At 36.6% G+C, this 15,746-nt stretch overlaps 1 protein-coding gene across 14 annotated transcripts in view; it reads left to right on the top strand.

Annotated features, from left to right (window-relative positions):
• Window positions 1–15,746, top strand: part of LOC118282231 (uncharacterized protein ZK1073.1) — a 67,489-nt gene that overhangs the window by 29,078 nt on the left and 22,665 nt on the right. For 3 of the 14 annotated variants that reach the window (XM_035603211.2, XM_035603212.2, XM_050701360.1), the window contains exon 1: window positions 8,925–9,090. The exons of the other annotated variants lie outside the window; for them this stretch is intronic. In XM_035603211.2, the coding sequence (XP_035459104.1) occupies window positions 9,061–9,090 (30 nt within the window). In that variant the 5' untranslated portion in view covers window positions 8,925–9,060. Of the gene's footprint in view, window positions 1–8,924; window positions 9,091–15,746 lie in introns of those variants that run through there. 14 annotated transcript variants of the gene reach the window in all.

Genomic DNA, 15,746 nt, shown 5'->3' on the forward strand with positions numbered 1-15,746 from the left:
ACTCTGACTGCATAAGGCTCATAATATTATAGCTTGTAAAACGTCGTTCGTTAATGTGATCTAGACTTACAAAAGATCCAAATGACAGACATTCCTTTTCAAAAATGTGATTCACTTGTACCTATCAAATGCCGATTTCGACTGCAAAATTAACCCAATCATTTAGTACATTCTAGAACGCAGTTAGATTCCAACGCCGAGTCCCTAAGCAGTCGTAAACAAATGAACAACTATTACTGTGTGGGCACGGGCAAGTGATTGCACAATGAAAATAGCCCAGTGGCTTACATCGCGACAATTACGCTGGATGTCTCCAGATCCAAGAATAGACAGACGGACGAGCCCCTTGCTGTTATATAATCTAGTTGCTGATATCTTACAAAGATTAAGGATACTCTTGATTCTAGAAGGAGCACAAACGTGTCTCGGTTAGTATTGAACCTAAGACGCGATGTGGGTCCGGAGCTGCGGACTATCTAGGGGATATATCGGGGCTCCAACTCGAAAAGCAGGAGTAGAAACGGGGTGGTTTTTAGTCAGTAAGAGTCTGACACTCTCTCTCGCCTCAGGTCCTTAGGTGCCCTTAGGTAATCTCAATAGATTATCCTTTTTTGTCTTAAAAGGCTGGACCTTGTCCAAGAGAGGACTAGGTATTGGAGAAAAAGATGATGATGATAACTTAGTTTTAGTAAGTGAGCGTATTACTACAGTTACATTGTTTTTATATAACAGTCATAAATAAAAACAAAAGAAATAAAATATACAAAACATCTCTATCAGATATCTAGCAGTAGATCTATGATCTCCCCACGAAGATCATGCTCAGTTAAGTAGGAAGCGTGCAACCGTCAGCTTGCAGAGTGCACGTGATGCAATCGTCAATCAGCCAGAGAGGGCCGTAATTGCAGTTTTATTGTTCTCGTGCTTGAAGGTCGAAGTAAATCTCAGCTCACACATACATACTTGTACATTTCTTAAGGTTAAATGCTGCACATGTAGGTAGATAAGTTTTAGAAGTCACGTTTAGTTTTCAAGCAAACGTGATAGTAAGCAATCACCGCCGCCCATGGGCACCGGAAACACCACAGGCGTTACACGTTGGGTTACCGGACTTTTGGGGGCTAGGAATTTAAGGGTTGTTAGGGAATCGGGGGTAATTGGGCCTCCGGTAACCTCATCCATACAACGACACACAACGCAAGCGTTGTGTGTCGTCGTCACGTGCCGTGGTATCATTCCTGTCGAGTCGGCCCATTCCTGCCCAAGCTCTCTCTGTGTGGCTCTTCCACACTTAAATCTATAATATACTCGTATATTAATTATTTTGAATTCCCCTCAAAAATCTAGGTCTATCCAGAGATTCTGGATACAGATCCATTATATAATTTCAGCCATTAAACTGCCAACAGATCACTTGTTATAGTGTTACGTAGGTATATAAATATTCCTATGTATATAAAAGAAACAGTTTTATAGGATACAGGTACTTAATCATATAATAAATAACGTGAATCATCGTTAACTAAATATAAGTAGGTTATCTTGCTGACGTTCAGCAGAAAAAAATATAAAAGAGTTATAGAAAGTATATTAAAAATATTTTGTAACTGTTTTTATAAAAACGTATATTTTTTTTGTTTATGAAAATATTATATTAGTATATTAGGAGTCACACATAATGTATTTAACAGTTTTAATATAAACTAATTAAAGGAAACTCGTATATTGTTATTTATCTAACATAATTGATGGTTTGTGATAGAAATTCAGGTAAAACGTAGATAGTTTAGTATGAAAAGGGTTTTTTTAAACATTTTCAAAATATAAAACTTGTACGATAATGCTAAATTAATGTTAAATAATTACTTGACTACCTCTTCTTGATAATTACTTGATTACCTATACGAACAACAAAAATATATCCCGAAACTTCCTGAAAAAACGTTTTCAGAGACATCGAGCGGCTATTAGTAGAACTAAACACTTCACTGAAACTTCAGGTTACGTCCGCATTGAAACCATGCTGAAACTAAACTTGCCCTGAAATTCAGTAACGTTTACGTTTAGGTAATGTAGATGGCGCTAGGGTCGCATCCGTACTTTTACCCGATTACGGAAGGGAAAAAGAAGGGTTTTGTTTACTTGATAATCACTATTAAATTACTGCGTAGAAACGAAAATATAATGTAATAGATATGCTAGAAAAAGTTTCAGATGATTTTATGATTGTTGGCATAGTCCATAACTGAATATTTAAGAAACCAATAATTTTAGTTGCTGACTGAAGGGTACGAAATTGAGTTAGAATATATAGCTTCTGTTGTTTTATTAAAAATCATAGTACTAGGTACAGTTTGGAACGAGTACCTAGCTTCACTGACGGACAGACTGGCAGACTATTAATTTTATTGGTTGACATTTCAAAAGTACCTATTTATAGTTTAATTGGAATAAATGATTTGACTTTGACTTTGAGTGTAAATAAACCTTGACACTTGAGACTAGATGTGGTTACTAGTCACTCACTTGACCAAATCAGTTAAAAAGTATGTAGTATTAAACCAAAATCTTACGAACATTAACGTCTCATCTGTCGGTATATAAGATACAATAGAAAACACATTGCGTCTCATGTAGATCTGCGTTCCGTCATACTACGGGTTAAATACATTTTATCGATGGCTCCTACGTATATGGGCCAAACTAACAATTTAGCCATTTTGAGTTTTTAATGGTAAACGCATCTTAAAGATGTAATTAATTATGTGAGCTTTTAAAAAAAAGAGATTTCTGCATAGAAACATGATTTTTTATTACAGTATAACGGCATATGTAACATGAATTTTAACGTACAAGGTCCTAAGAGTAGTTCGAGACTTATACGTGGGGAGTTCCCGCGCGTTTGTGTCGTAGTTTGGACCAATCGGCCAATTTGACACTTATACGTTGAACGGAGCAACGGCCGCAATGTGATGAATACAAAAATTGTAATTGCTGTGTTTTTGTGTTACTACTTGTTTATAAGTAAAAGATGGCATTCAATTATCGTGCTAAGTTATCTAGAAGTCGGAATTTAGTGAATTTGACACTGGGATATGAAAATAACAGTGCACAGAGCAATGATTAAAGTTATGAAAACGACGATTTTATAGAAAATAACGATGATAACCTCTATAAGTATTTCATATAATGTTTTTTTACAGACAAGTCAATTTTTAAACTTTGATTAACTATTGTTTTATAAATAAATTAACTGAAATAACACGAGTTTTTAGGATGAACGGCCAATGTGGCATATTGGCCGTTTTACGTGTTTTGTTAAAAAAAAATACACTTACACCTTACAGTATTTGTTTTATTTTTGGCCTGTTAATGTGTGCACGGGTTGAAATATTATTGGAACTACTATTATTATTAGTTACGTTTCCATTCACGGGACCACAAGGTCCCGGACCTTCGGAAGGCGTACGAGGAGCCGAAGCCAACTCGCAGAGGCCCGTTGAACAATTCTAATCTAAATGTATACAGGGATAATCGCCGGCTGATGTCCCATTAGCCGGTCCTTTGGTGTACTTCCATAGTGCATACATGGGACATCAGCCGGCGATTATCCCTGTATGCACTATGGAAGTACACCAAAGGACAATCCCCGGCTGATGCAGGACTATCGTGCAATATGGAAGAAAAATGATTGGGTTTTGGATGTGAATGGCTAATGGACTGGTAAATATGGTCAAGACTCCTTCATCCTTCCCCCAAGTGGAGCTGAAGGCAACTTCACTCTTGCGATCTCCACTCAAACCAGCCGATTATGGCAAGAATGAGGCAGGAGAGGCCACTCCGGATAGTCACGGGTACTAACCGGAGTTAAAAAAATAGGGCCTCTCCCGGGAGTCAGGTCACACACGCCACAAGCTACCATGAGTTACGTTATTATTAACTTTATAAACCTTACTTTATTTACAATATTACGGTCTTATCTTAGATTGATTTATTTTGTCTGCAGCTCCTTTGCCATTTGGAGCCAGTGAGATATTCACAAATTGCAGCTTAAGTCTGCTCAATGATATATTTGAAAATGATTCACTTCAACAAGAAAAACAAAATGATACATTAGAAAATTCTCAAAGGTCTCATTGGCGGTTTTTTTTTTTTTGAGGGGGAAAATCCAATGACTTTTCTCGCCTTGGGCGAGGCGAGAGGGAGTGTCAGACTCTTACTGACTAAAAACCACCCTGTTCCTACTCCTGCTTTTCGAACCGGAGCCCCGGTAAACCCGCTAGGTAGTCCGCAGCTCCTGATCAGGCATCAGCCCTACTGGGCCCCATCTGTGGTGGTCTGATGGCTCTTTGAGGCGCGCGCGAAACGCGACGCGCCGCACGCACGGGTCTGGTTCTGTTCGGGCGGTGAGCTACCCTTGCTCGCCGACCGCAGGCCCGCACTTACGGTGGCCGGAGATCGTCTCGCGATCCCCGACGCCCGGAGTGTCTCTCGCGACGGCTGGGGCGTGAGGAGGTTTGTTCTCTCACGCGCCCCACCTCCTCCTTAGCTAGCATGACTGCTTCGCAGAAGGAGGAGACGGCATCCCATTCCCCCTCGCTCCGCACCATGGCTTGTACCAATGCCGGACGCGAGAGGTCACCGTCGCCGACCACATCCCTGAGGACACGGCGGTGCTCAGCCCATGCAGGGCATTCCACGACCGTATGCTCCACCATATCCTCCGGGCGGTCCTCGCAGTGTCTCATTGGCGGTGGCACGGGCATTGGATCGCTCGATTCCCTGGAATATGGTTGAGTTGAGAATATGATGGTTGAGAGAGTGCTGGTGTACGTGTCATGTTCGTGAACGGGCTCTGTCAACTGGGACTGGTCAGCTCCAGACTGCATTGAGTTTGTTGTCCTCAAGGTTATTTTCTTTTTCTATCACTTTGACTAAATATTAGTTTTACATTGTTCTCACATAGTTGAAGCAATCGAAACAATGTAACCAAGAATTGTATTGTGAATCTGATTGGAAAAAAAGAGTAACCTATGGAATTTCTTGCTCGTTCTTCTCCAATCTACACTTTGGAACGAGCAAATAGCTTCACTAGAGGACTGATCGACAGACAGACGTCACTAATATTATTATATTTGCTTTGACGTTCAAAAGTGCCTTCCTGGTCTAATTGAAATAAATAATTTTGACGTTTTTGACTTTTTATACCATAGTTATTATGAAAATTTAGTAACACCGAATGACATTGTGGCAATTAATGAAAGCGATAATTAAGAAAATTAGTGAAGATTATTAAGAATTTCTAGTACCTAATGTTGATTTTGGTAATTTTGTTACTTGATTATCCTACGGTGATTTTTATACTTTGTATACAGATTATAATAGGTTTATAAGTTTGTTATTTTTTGTAACCTTATTAAGAAAATAATAATGTGAAGTACATTATTTTGTTAATCAAACTAAGATCTCCAGTAACAGTTTTCTTCTTACTGATTCTTTGTTTATTTTTTATTATGAAAATACCAAAAAACTGAAAACGGGTCCATGAGTGAAGTTTTAAGGCTAATTCAATATTTATTTCAATAAATGTATAAAACTATTGCGTGATTTTTTATTAATTAAATGATCTAACTGAGAACTCGGTTCGTAGGCTACCAGATTCTAAAACGTATAAGTGTCAATGTGACATAAATAACTAAATATCTAAATAGCTTATATTCTTGTTATTTAATTATCAACTACTTCAATTGTTACTTGATTTTATGGGTAAAAAATGTTAAAAATATATACTTTATGCTAATTAGCGTAATACGCGTATAATGGCCAATATGACACATTGGCCCTTTTAGGGTGTTTTTAAAGAAAAAATATTTAAACAAAAATTAACGTAGAAGGGCCAATGTGACGTTAAAAAAAAACCTATATATGTATATATATAATACTATAGTATAAATGAGGAGGATAGTTGTCTTAGCAAACAAGCAAATAATCGTAAAGATCGGTTTTATTAATCCGAAGTTATAGCAAATTTAAACTTTGGAAGCCTCTCCTGTAAAGTTGCAATTTTGCATTTTGGCCCATATACGTAGGAGCCATCGATATAGTATGCTATTACTTACTAGGAGCCAATAGTCAGTTTGTTAAAGAGGGAAAGATGTTGGTGCGTGTTTTGGTTTTGGCTTGAGAGTAAATGAGAAATATGATTGTACGTACATATCTAGTACTTTGTTTGATTTAATATCGATGTATTTAGAGGTATTCAGAAATATAAATATACAAATTTTAATTCATATTTTGAACCTTACATCGATCATCATCAGCCGAAAGCCTTAGTCGTAGAACGACAAGCTGTATAATATACCTTACATGATAATATTAAATCGACGTTACTAGTTAGGCAATAACCATTCTTAATATATTCTACATTAAGTTTTCTTTTTGACGAATTTCGAAGAATACAAGTCAAAAATACCCCTATGTCTAATCCGATACAAAACTCCATCCAAAAACATTTTACACGATCCAACAATTCTTCATTTCCCAATTAATTTTATTACCACAATAATGTTACAACGAATTGATAGATGTCTGTCTATGCCTTAACCCAATATATCAAGGCAGGTGCCTATATTCCGAGCCGAGAATAGATCCTCCCACGCCGCAGTGGAGCTCCATCACTCATAGTAATTGGACGTACGAGTTGCACCGGTCATTATAAAGGCCAGACCTCACGGACTGTCTTAGTTCAGAACATTCTAGAACAACCGTTGGGTGATTGGATAATATGAGAGGATTTTTCTCGATCTTCTATGTCAAAGATAAAGTAATTTTTTATGGAATATGAGGCAAACGAGCAAACGAATCACCAATTATTATTTTAAATAATTTATTTCGATTATCCAAGTACAGACTTAAATATTAATGCATACTTTCAAAGGGACGGTATTCGTGGTATAATAATTAGTCTAAGACATGTTATATTCATTTGACCACAGGCCAGTCAACAAGCATCTGTCATCGAGCACGCTACTCATGATTATGAGCCCCTGTCGTGGCTTGAAAGTAGCCGAACAAATCGAAAAGTAAACTGTACACCGAAAGCCGAAAATCCGTACGCCGAAAGGCCGAACGCCGAAAAGTTATGTTTGAGTAAAAGAACTATATAGAAGGTATTTGAAATAGTCTCTCAAAATTCTAGCCTCTATTGTTCATGTCAGTTCGCCTCCTATTTATTCCCAAACCGATCCAATTAAAATTTAAATCAATTTATTAGTACTTCACTGTGACGGCAGCAAACTTCTTCAATAACGTTGTTAGAACAAGAATCAAGTTTGCATAATATTGCATGAAACTCTTGCTACTAGCAACATGCAAGCATAATATTATATTATGTTTGTTTATCTTTAAAGATATATGTGTAGTACTATCATGTTTAACCTGAGAAGTTATTATACGTAGAAAATACACGTAGGACGTCGTTTAACTACTGAAAGTTTCGCATTCAAACATATTTTTCCTCCATAGGGCACATGTCTAAATATCAAATGTAATGAATGACTCATATATACTACGACGGCTTTTTAACGACATCTGGGTACGCTACCAAACATGCTGTCTGCATCCCGCATAGTCAAGCTATGCGCATTTTCCGCTTCATACATTTTTCAAGTTTGCAGTTTTTTGCGGCTAAGCTTCTTCGTCAGAAGCCGATTTTTCTGCATACCTGGAACAGCCTACAGCGGAGTAACCTCTGTATGAGCCTTTACACCCCACCTTTCGTTGTGTAGTTTCTTTAGATACTTTGCCAAGAAAGCTAATTACCATACTACTAGTTAAAAAATGCAGTTTGATTTCCTAGCCTTATTCTTACGAAATTTTATCATACTTTATTCACAGACATGTAGAACGAGAATAAAACTGCAGGAAACAGCTAATCTAGTGCCTAAACTCTAGATTAACTAATTGAGTGCTTACAAAATGTATACCTTTGTATAATCTTATTGTATGTATAAAATTTTTGCGTCTGAAATATTTGGGAAAGATATAGTGCAGTTTCTTAATACGTGACCCAAGTTATGCATTTTTATAATAGCATTTTAGTTTCACCATTATCATCAATTTGATTAACGTTTGAATGCTTTTTAAGAAATTATCGACATTTCGTTCTGAATCTTGGAGTGACATACAATTTTTGATAATTTCTTTGCACTCACTTCGTACTCATTGAACATCGTAGTAACTGTACGAAAATATCGTATAGGTATACATACATATATGCACTACTTATATAGTTTGTATACATGTTGAATGTTCCACTCACTGATAGACTTTACTAAACAATAATGTGGGTGGGACGCACATTGGGATAGAAAAACGACAGTAGACAGTTTTGATGAGAAAGGGATCGAACGATGAGAGACGGTTAGAGATAAAAGATACCTAATCACGAACGAAAATACTTTTGTTAAAGTGTATACAGAGCATTTGAATAAGATATCAATGTATATCTTATTACATGTAAGTATATTTATAAATATATCTGCAATATTCTTTTAATTTCTTTTTTAGTCTTTTAATTTCTTTTTTATTTACATTAAAACTCTTTGTTCGCTTCTTGCACCCACCCAAAGGACAGACGGGAAGATAACGCCAATAGCATAAGGTCCGCCTAATGTACGATTGTGCATAAAGCTTTCATATATAAACAAAAATTGTATATCTTCAGTAACTTACATGACTTAAAAAAATACTACGGCCAGCATCGCCTTGTTTTAAAGAACTGAATATGTCATAATTTATTATGTCTTAACAACAAATAATATTATATCAACAAATCTAAAGACGCTCTCTATTTACACTTAAAATCATACATCTTTAATGAAGTAAATAACTAATCACTTTCATCCAATCAGTAGCTACACCCCACAGAGTATAAACGCAGCGTTTTCGAACCAGACTGTCCGTCGATGTTAGCGTATGGCTTCCCTTCAAAGCCGCGGTTCCTTCATTGCATTCCCGACTCTCCTGTGCACTGGACGTTCCAAATTCAAATCATAAGTGATGTCAGAGGCCGAAGAAAAAGGAGTCCAGGTATGTTTCAAACCTCCTTTTTAAAAAAATTAGGTCGTGTCGTATGTACAGTTTTGTTTTTGTTTTTTTTTTTTTAAGTTTATTTTGAAACTCTTGACGTGGTTGTTTTTAAGATATTATTTTTAGATCTTAGGATGTGGTTTCGCGTAGTTTATCGACAGTGGAAGTTGATCTGTATTTCCGAATCGTACTGGTTTTGAATGGACGTTTAAAATGATTAATTGGTTTCGTTGGTTCGTGGTTTACGTTCGTTTCGGTCGGAATGTATCCTTAATATTTGTGTTGTTGACGTTTTCGAGAATTTGAGGTTAAACTTTTAAATGTTGAAGTTTCTTTGAACAGTTTTATTTGAGTAGGAAAAAGAAACAAAATAAGACTTACACTTAGTAACAATATTAAGAGCATTTGTTTCACAGTAAAGCAATTTTTATTTTTTACTTAGACTTGTATAATTGCAATTTTTATTTTGATTCTGCAGAACTCCGGAACTAACTGTAAATCATTATTACCGTTCTAAAATCTAGACTCTTTAAACTATTATGTAGTTAAAAATAAAACCAAAGACCTGTGTATTTGTTCTTTTTAAAACTACAAGTAAAATGACACCCCGTGGTATTTTTATACAATACTTTAGAATGGACGTCGTGGTATTTTTTAAAGTTAACAAATTCTGTATGTATTTACTGAAACGACATCGAGTAGAGTTCTTACCAAAAAAAAAATAAATAAAAAATAATGGGCCAGAATAATCAATGTGAACTGAACATCATGGGGTATATTTTTTTACCAAAAACTTACCACAATTGGGCCAGAATAATCAACTTAAGATTCTTTCTCCCTGATTGGACAAGCATCCAAGAGTTTTGACCTTCGTTGACCCAAATCTATAGCCTACCCGAGTTACCACAGGAGTTTCGGGTCGCCTATAGAGACTACAAATACGGTGGCGATAGGATACGTTCAAGGAAAACTTTTATATGGAGAATAGTTTTTTTCTTAAGAAAAAGGTTCAGTATATTGTACCCTTTTTGGGTTTCGTGCCGGACCGTTCATTTAGTTAACAATGCCGGAGTAATTTATTAGGATTCTGGTTTATTGGTTGCCAATGTTGTTGTTTAGCGTTAGGTAGTTGGTTCGATGTTAATGTGTAAAACGACTTAATCTGATGAAATGCACCTTTACGTGTGGGAGAGCATTGATTCGGCACGAAAGGGCCGGCTCGACCGGACTGATACCACGGCCTCACAAAAACCGACGTGAAACAACGTCTACGTTGTTTCATTGTGTAAGTGAGGTTACCAGAGGCCCAATTACTCCCATCTGCTCGTGTGCCGGCTTATATCATAAAAAATACCTTGTATGAACCGCTAAGGAGTGGACTTCTTGGCCAGTCTGTGTTTCCTGAAAGGTACAAATTGTGTCTTCAGTTTTCGAATTCATAAGTTGCTTATAGGTAGGCGTGCTCTATCATAGACCGCATCATCGCTTATCACTAGGCTAGATAGTGGCTTGACATCGCCCATTTTCTAATTAAAAACCCCTTTCGGATCGTAAATGATGTGATCTTATGTTTTGTACTGACTGTCTCGTTGGTCGAGTGGTCGCAAGTGCGACTGCCAGACAAGGGGTCCCGGCATCCGATTCCCGGGTCGGGCAAAGTAATACTGGGGTTTATTCGGTTTTTCGAAAATATCTTAATAGTACGAAGGCTGTGTGTGGAATTGTGTCCAGTATATTATGGCAATAGGCTCAACCCCTATTACATGGGACTTATAACACAAATGGTATTTCTGTTTGTTCCAAATGAATTCTAAGATTAAGTACGTTAACGGCGCGGCGTGTTAGGCATAAAAATATAGTAAACAAACTCCCAGTCGCATTTATAACATTAGTTAGTATTATAACACGATCATAAAATTATTTATAATTTTAGTTACGTGTTTTATTTTGAAACCAGCGACTACTTTAGCAGAAAATATAGGTTTATTGCTTTGGAAGTTAAATATTTCATTTGTAATTTTATTCTGTAATATAAATATTTCCCCCTATCTACATACTACTAGGTATTAGAAACTAGGTGAAAAGTTAAGTTAGAATGTAGTCATTCTAATTACTTTTTTTTAAGTTTTTCGTTGATTTTTTAATTATCTAGTAATAATTATGAGAAAATTACTGAACCCACAAATTAACAAAGAAATATCGGTTGCCAAGACTAACGTATTGACCGTGGTATTGACGGTCTGCCTAATCTCAAACAAGAAGAAGGTCGGTCATGCACCCGACATGCCTTTTATAGCGATCTAAATTTTCTTTTATATCCTAAAACTCCTAACACTTTCTGGAAAAGCACCCTTACATTGCTTTCTCTGTGTGTTTTTATTACTTCCTCGTCTTCATAATGAAAGTTCTTGTATTTGTGACAAACTCACAAAACTGTTTTTGTATCTTGTTTGTTCCTCTTGGCCTATTATGTCACTGTAGTAAGATTTTCCTCTTTCTTTCTTATTCTTAACCTTTTCTTAGCCACATACTTGATCAGAAAAAAGGTTCAGTTGAGTTTTATTCAGATTTAGCTGCGTATTGGTATCTAACTCTTGTTATTTGTTTTCTTCGTGATAGCTACAGCAAGGATATTTTTTCTTCTTTCTTCTTTAACCGACTTCAAAAAGTAGGAGGTACTCGGTTTAATCTGTATGTATGTTTGTGTGCGATTATCTCGCGTTTGGCTTAATCGAAACCGATACCCATTTTGATGCGGTTTAAGGGATATTACCTGATTTAAAGAAAATGGAGCTGGCAAAGAAAATTAAAGGCGGTTTCAGTCTATAAAAAACACACACACGTTCTTCCATAACACACACACATGCTCAATCGATTAGTTTTGAAATATTAAACCCAGTGCAATATATTAAGCTAGTTAATAATATGCCTGAACAAATATAAATTGTAATATTGTGTAAACAATCTTAGTTGCCAAGTTTGAAACTGCAACATTTTACTACTTAATAAATGTTTTAATTCACAATGTATTTGCAATGTAAGTCGATTACATTCGGTCTGTTGATAATTGTTAAGGTCATAGATTCAAGAAAATAATGAATTAATCCAGCAAGAAAACCGACGTGAAACAACGCTTGCGTTGTGTGAGTGAGGTTACCGGAGGTACTCCCTTTTCCAATCCCCGGTTTCCCAACAACCCTTAAAATCAATCCTCTTAAGCATCACAAGGCCGGCAACGCAACGCCTTGTAATGCTTTTGGTGTGTCGGGTGTCCATGGGCGATTGCTTACCATCAGGTGATCCGTCTGCTTGTTTAGCGGTTTATACCAAAAGTAGTAAACACAGCAAACACACATTACATTTCTGTTGCATTGTCGGTAAAAATGTATGGTCACGATGAATTTTTCAGTGAATTCGTTATTAACTTGTAATCAGTTTTATTGAATCAAACGATATTTCTATTTGAGGATTATAAACGGCCTCCTGAAATAGAAAAATACGATTAGTGGCATGACCTTTTCATAAAAAGTCGCCTCGCTATTTCATTTCTAAACCAATTGATAAATCTTAAGAGGGAAAAATTCCTTATCACTGACCTAAAACCAGGAGGCTATAGGAGGGAGGAGAGAGGGAAGGCTCTATTATAATTCCAGCCACCTTCATTAGATTGACGCCTCATTGACAAAGAGTAATATGATAGACTTTCAGCCGCAATATTTCACGAAACTTCGTTAGACAAGTTATTTATGGTGGAAAGGAAATACAAGGATAATATGTCCAGGTGATTTGTTACATCTTATGGTAATAGAATATTGTGAGGTATAGGTATCGAGTGGCGGTGTGACGTGTGATGGTGGTTCCATTATGATATTGGAACTTGGGATATCAAGATATTGATGTGCATATATTATGTTCCACAGTGACAGTTGAAATTGATGTAACTTTATGTTATGTTAGCGTAGTGTTGTCTAGATTGATTATTCTATTGAGAATTGAATTTGTTTACACTAATTTAATTTCACTTTAGGCAAAATACTACCAAATCTTAAATTACTTACTATACAACTTTTTATCATAATGTAATACTGTCTGAATGTGTTAATCTCCGGAACTACTGTTCCGAATTGAATAGTTATTTTGTGTTATTAAGGATAGTCTATTTATTCAGGAAGGTTATAGGCTATAAAATATCGCGCTACAATTAATAGGTGTCGGGCAGGGCGGGTGAAACCGTGCAGAAGTAGCTAGTAATGAAATAAAATTAAAACAGAATGTAGTATAACAGCTCGTAAACATAAAACATTAAACAATATTTGAGAGGGATCTTAAAAACAATTAAATTAAAATAAACACTTAACTACAACCTAGTTGGGAGTTATCCAAGAGAAAGATAATTAGTAAAAGAATACACAATTTTTTAAGGGGAGAAAATCATCCAATTACTTCTCCCGCTTTGGGCGGGGCGAGAGGGAATGTAAGACTCTTACTGACTAAAAAGCACCCCGTTCCTACACCTCCTTTTCGAGCCGGAGCCCCGGTTAACCCACTAGGTAGTCCGCAGCTCCGGATAAATAATAATAATCATACATCTAACTTTTAACAGTAAACAATTTCATAAACCACTTACATACGAGGACAGCCCTAGTTGACAAAAAAAAACCTAGAACCGAAACATGACAGGCATAAAACTATTCTCTATTTTTCAATCAAGTTTTTGTATTCGTTGTAGTTTTGATTTCCATTCGAGTGGGAACGGTATGGATGACGGAGCGCTCGCCAATTAACCCCGACTGTACCGGACAATGCATACATATACATAGCTATATGCATGTATGTATGTACCGTATGTACTGAAGATAGTCGTTCTCGTGGCGAACGTTGTAATATTGTAGTCTTGTTTGGTGTCTATAGCGATACGCGCCTAGTTGGGTTTCAGTAATAGATTGGCTTAAGACATTTTGTGTATAGATTTCCCTTTATCATAATGCGTGATACTGCGGATCCGCCGAACCGGATTGCAATCCCTAGGCGCCGCCTATAGACACCCGAAACACCAGAGGTGTTACAAGTGCGTTGCTGGCCTTTTGGAGGTTGGGAATTGAAGGGTTGCTGGGAAATCGGGGACTGGGAAGGGGGCAAATTAGGCGTCCCGTAACCTCACTCACACAACGAAACACAATGCAAGCGTTGATTCACGTCGGTTTTCTGTGAGGCCGTGGTATAACTCCGGGCGAGCCGGCCCATCCATGGTTCTCGCACATTTAAACAGTCTTTCCTAATTCCTCATCTCTCTCCTTTAATTCAGGCTTCTTCGTTGGTCAATTGGTCTCATACATGACGGTTCGGTTTAGCTTCAAGCCAGTTAATTACTAAACCCACTACTCTAATCATGAACTTACTCGAAACCAACAAAGCAACAAATAACATCAATAAAATTATAACTTCGTAATAATGTATCCTTCCTATAATAAATTATATAAATATTTCCTTACATAGTACCTACAATATTACTCTGTAGTTCTCCGGCCTTCAATCTGTTTGCTTGTTGTCAGTTTCACTTGCTTCCATTCGATGTTTGTGTTCTGTATTTTGGCTCGATGCAGGTTAAAGTTGGTTCGGATCGGACATGTTAACTATGCAAGTTCGCAACGGATTTTTAGGTCATGTTTTGTTTTTCAATAGGCTCACCCCCTATTACATGGGACTTATAGCACAAATGGTGAAAAGTGGGTGTATATTGTATAGCGGCATTACATGTCGTAATGAGCACCTCTGCCTACCCCATGGGGATAAAACGTTGAGTTTTGTTTTTCTTTTTGCTGTCAAATTCTCTTCGTGTCGTGTTTTAAGATTGATATTAACATCCCTATTATTTGAATAACTGAAAAACATCTATTGATGAAATTACCCGTGAATAATAACATCTAGACTAATAAATACAATTGTGTGTCTGTTTGTAGTATTGAAATAACCGCTTCTTACAACATGCATATTATGAATATACATAATTATATACGATACATACTTATTTGCCTGCTGTTCTGGCTAATCTCTAAAATGGCTTTTATTTCTATTTGTCTCAAAGTCCATAACTACGCGAGCGAAGCCTTTGGCTTCAACTTGTCTTATAATATAATTATAGGATATAATATCATCCTTAGTAACACTAGGAGCATCTTCTAGCAACCACAAGCTAATCGTGCTGTGGTTATTGCGCTTGCGGTCACAGGTTACACAGGTGTGGGTAGAAGGGACAAATCTATTAGCCTCGCTCGAAGAGGATCGTAAACGTTGTGTCTTTGTAAGATTGTTTGTGTAGCGCACACTATACTAATTAGATTTTGAAGCTGAATTTATGTGTACTTTAGCCATTATTAGATGTTTGATTATTGTTGTAACTGCATTGATCATTTTTACCGACTTCAAAAAAGGGAGGAGATAGGTGGTACTACGTTCGGATGTTTGTCTTTTTATACCATGATCGGAAAAAAAATAATGAGTTTGTTTCATGTTGTACCTTGGAAAATATGTCGTATTTTTTTAGTGACTAAATATAATTGTATTTCGCTTAAGCGATCCATGGTGTTAACATAACATCAAACTAACGTTCCTACCTAGTATATAGCAAGAACTGGTTACAAATTGTAGCCAACAAT

The sequence above is a fragment of the Spodoptera frugiperda genome, chromosome 20, assembly GCF_023101765.2.
Source record: "Spodoptera frugiperda isolate SF20-4 chromosome 20, AGI-APGP_CSIRO_Sfru_2.0, whole genome shotgun sequence".
Taxonomy (NCBI): domain Eukaryota; kingdom Metazoa; phylum Arthropoda; class Insecta; order Lepidoptera; family Noctuidae; genus Spodoptera; species Spodoptera frugiperda.